The 2,703-nt window shown below is 64.7% G+C and overlaps 1 protein-coding gene across 1 annotated transcript in view; it reads right to left on the minus strand.

Annotated features, from left to right (window-relative positions):
- Positions 1–2,306: 2,306 nt before the first annotated feature.
- Positions 2,307–2,703, minus strand: part of LOC144231542 (ETS translocation variant 3-like protein) — a 1,722-nt gene continuing 1,325 nt past the window's right edge. Inside the window, exon 4 of the mRNA XM_077764036.1 lies at positions 2,307–2,545. Within this exon, the coding sequence (XP_077620162.1) occupies positions 2,309–2,545 (237 nt within the window). The 3' untranslated portion in view covers positions 2,307–2,308. The remainder of the gene's footprint in view (positions 2,546–2,703) is intronic.

Genomic DNA, 2,703 nt, shown 5'->3' on the forward strand with positions numbered 1-2,703 from the left:
CTGCCCACGTCCAATTTCCTTTTCCTCTTGCTGGAAACTTCCTCTCCCTGCTGCACCTTCTTGTTTTGCTTCCGGTCTATTCCCTGGGGGCGCCCCTCGTGGCTCCTGCCCTTCTCCTCCTGGGCCCTGGGCCCTTGGCCCCACTAGTGTGGTTACCTCCCCCCCAATGTCTGCACCCCCCGCCCGCCCTGTGCGGACCTGAACCGCGCCTGTCTCGTTCTCCCCTGGACCGGCCAGGCGCGTCCTAAGAGCTCAGTACGAGGGTGTGGGAGGCGTGGATGAGGACACTGCTGGACCTCAGTGAGCCCCTGTCTGCGCCCCCCGCACACAGGGCTCTGCCCCATGTTGTCCTGGAAATCCCAGTGCCCCACCCCCACCCCCGTCTCCTCGTCTGTACAGGCCCCTCTGCTGGCGAAGATCAAGCGCAGGCCCGCGCGTGGGGGGCCCAGGCTCGCGGCTGGCTGGGCCCTGGCTCTGCTCCCCCAGAATCCTTCCCTCCGCTCCTCCTTCCAGACCCTCCGGCCCTGCGGGCATATCCTGCAACCCTGCGGCCCCAGGGTTGGGCCGGACCGGGCCGGGGCCACTAGCAGAACCGCACAGCACTGTCTGTGTTCCAAAAAGCCCAGGCCCGATCCCTCCGAGGCCTGTTAACAAGGCCGCGCCCCCGAACTGGAAGACCGGTGCCATCACATCGGTGGGGCTGTACTTAGTAAAAACTGGAGGAGCGAATCAGTTACTGCTTAACACGTCCAATGTGTTCGAAGGGAACGGTGTTTCTGAAGGCAGATCTACGAGCGGGAAAACGGTAGGCAGGGCCCTGCTTGACGACGAGGTGCAGGGCCCTCCTCCCGGGGGTCACTGCCCTTCTCCAGGGCTGCACCGGCCCTCGGAGATCAGATCCCGGCTCAGGAGCGGGAGGAGACAGTGTGAGCCTGGAGCCTTNCCGCCCCCGCTCCACGCCCCGCCCACTCTCCCGCCCACGCCTGCTCCGAGCACCGGGCCTGCAGCCTGTGCCTCGGGTTCATGGTCCTGGCTCCTCTTCCAGCGAAGCAGCTTCCCCGGAGTGGAGATGGGGGTGAGGGGCCGGCACAGCCTTCAGGTGACCTCAGCCAGGCAGCTCGTGTGTGTGTGTACGTGCGTGTGCGTGCGTGTGTGTGTGTGTCCCCACAGCTGGCAGGGAGGTGCAGACGGCCCACTCCAAGCTGGGGCTCGCCGGGGACATTGTTTTCCCCCTCACGGTGTCCCAGAGAGAAAGCTCTGTGCCGGGCGCTCCCGGAGCCAGGAGGGGTGGGCAGTGGGAGCACAGGGGTGCCGGGCTGGCACTGTCTCTCTCCAGGGCCCAGACCGGTGGCCCAGCGAGTCCCAGCAGGCTCTGGGCCACCCTCACCCACCCTCGGCTGCACTCTGGGGCCCAGAGGTGCCCGGCTCTGGGGGGAGGGCTAAGGCCCAGGGTCTTTCTCCCAGGAAATGGCCTGGAGAGGAGGGGCAGGTCTGAGGCAGCTGTATAAAGCCTCAGGCTGCTCAGGTGTCTCTGTGACCTTCCTCACGGAGAATCTGGTTTTGTCCCTTCCCTGTTTACGGCCCTGGGAGAGCTGACCTCTGTCTGTATTTCCACTGACTCCCTCTGGGATTGCCAGTGCTGCCACGCTGGCCTTTCCTAGTGCCTCTTTTCCTGCCCCAGGGCCTTTGCACACACTGCTTCTCTCTGCCTGCCATGCTCTTCTCCCTCACCCCCATCTCCACTCCGGGGAAGCTCCTTCTCCACCTGGTGCCCATACCTCACTCTGCCCCATCATCCTCCGCCTGGAAGATCCTCCGAAGCCAGTACCCACCACACCTCTCCTCCAACCCAAACTGTGCGTGTCCCCCGGGGCGTCTTTACGACATGAAAATCTCAATGCGCGGCTCCCTCCTGGGTGCCTCCCGCCCCCGGGGTGAAGTCCAAGCCCTCCAAGCCTGGATGCCTGGCTGTGTTGCCAGCTTCACGTGCGGCCCGTCCTCCCTGTCTCCACGGCCATCACACTCCTCGCCCTCTGGCCACCGCAGGCCACCAGGGGTCCTTCCCCGCCTTCACCGTTGCTACCCTTGCTCACGGCTCCCTGCCTAACAAACAGCATTCTCTCACCAGGTGCAGGGGCCGCCGCCTCCGGGACGCCCACTCCTCTGCATGCCCGTAGCACCTGGCGCTTCCCTGAGTCTCTCCACACCTGTCCCTGACTGTCCCTCCTTCTCCACCCCCTCCATTCTCTGGGCATCTTGAGGCCCATCTTGCCCCTCTGAGCCACCACACCTAGGGGATAGTTGGCGCTCAGTTTGTTGATTGAATGAATAACTTTATTGTCCCTTGTCTCAAGCCTCTCTCCCTCGTGCTCAGCCAGGAGGGTCCCGCCTGCAATCCCCGTGCCCTCCCCGGGCCCAAGCACTCACAGGGGGCGCTGCTGCTCCCCTTCTTATCCTCAGAGGCCTCTGGCGGCCCTTGGGGGGTCCGCTGCCCAGTCAGCTGCTCTGCCGTGGCCCGCTGGGCGAGCAGCGCACTGTGCCGGAGCTGGGGAGTGAGAAGCAGGGGTGAGGGCGGCACGGGCTGGGCCCGCGCGTGTTCTCCAGTTCGCGCTGTTCTAACAATGGCTCATTAAAACGATGAAATATTCCCACAATGGTTAAGTAGCCACTGCCCACGGGCCCAGGCTCCTCCCCGAGACCCCC

This window comes from Crocuta crocuta, unplaced genomic scaffold, assembly GCF_008692635.1.
Source record: "Crocuta crocuta isolate KB4526 unplaced genomic scaffold, BGI_CrCroc_1.0 scaffold528, whole genome shotgun sequence".
In the NCBI taxonomy this organism is placed as follows: domain Eukaryota; kingdom Metazoa; phylum Chordata; class Mammalia; order Carnivora; family Hyaenidae; genus Crocuta; species Crocuta crocuta.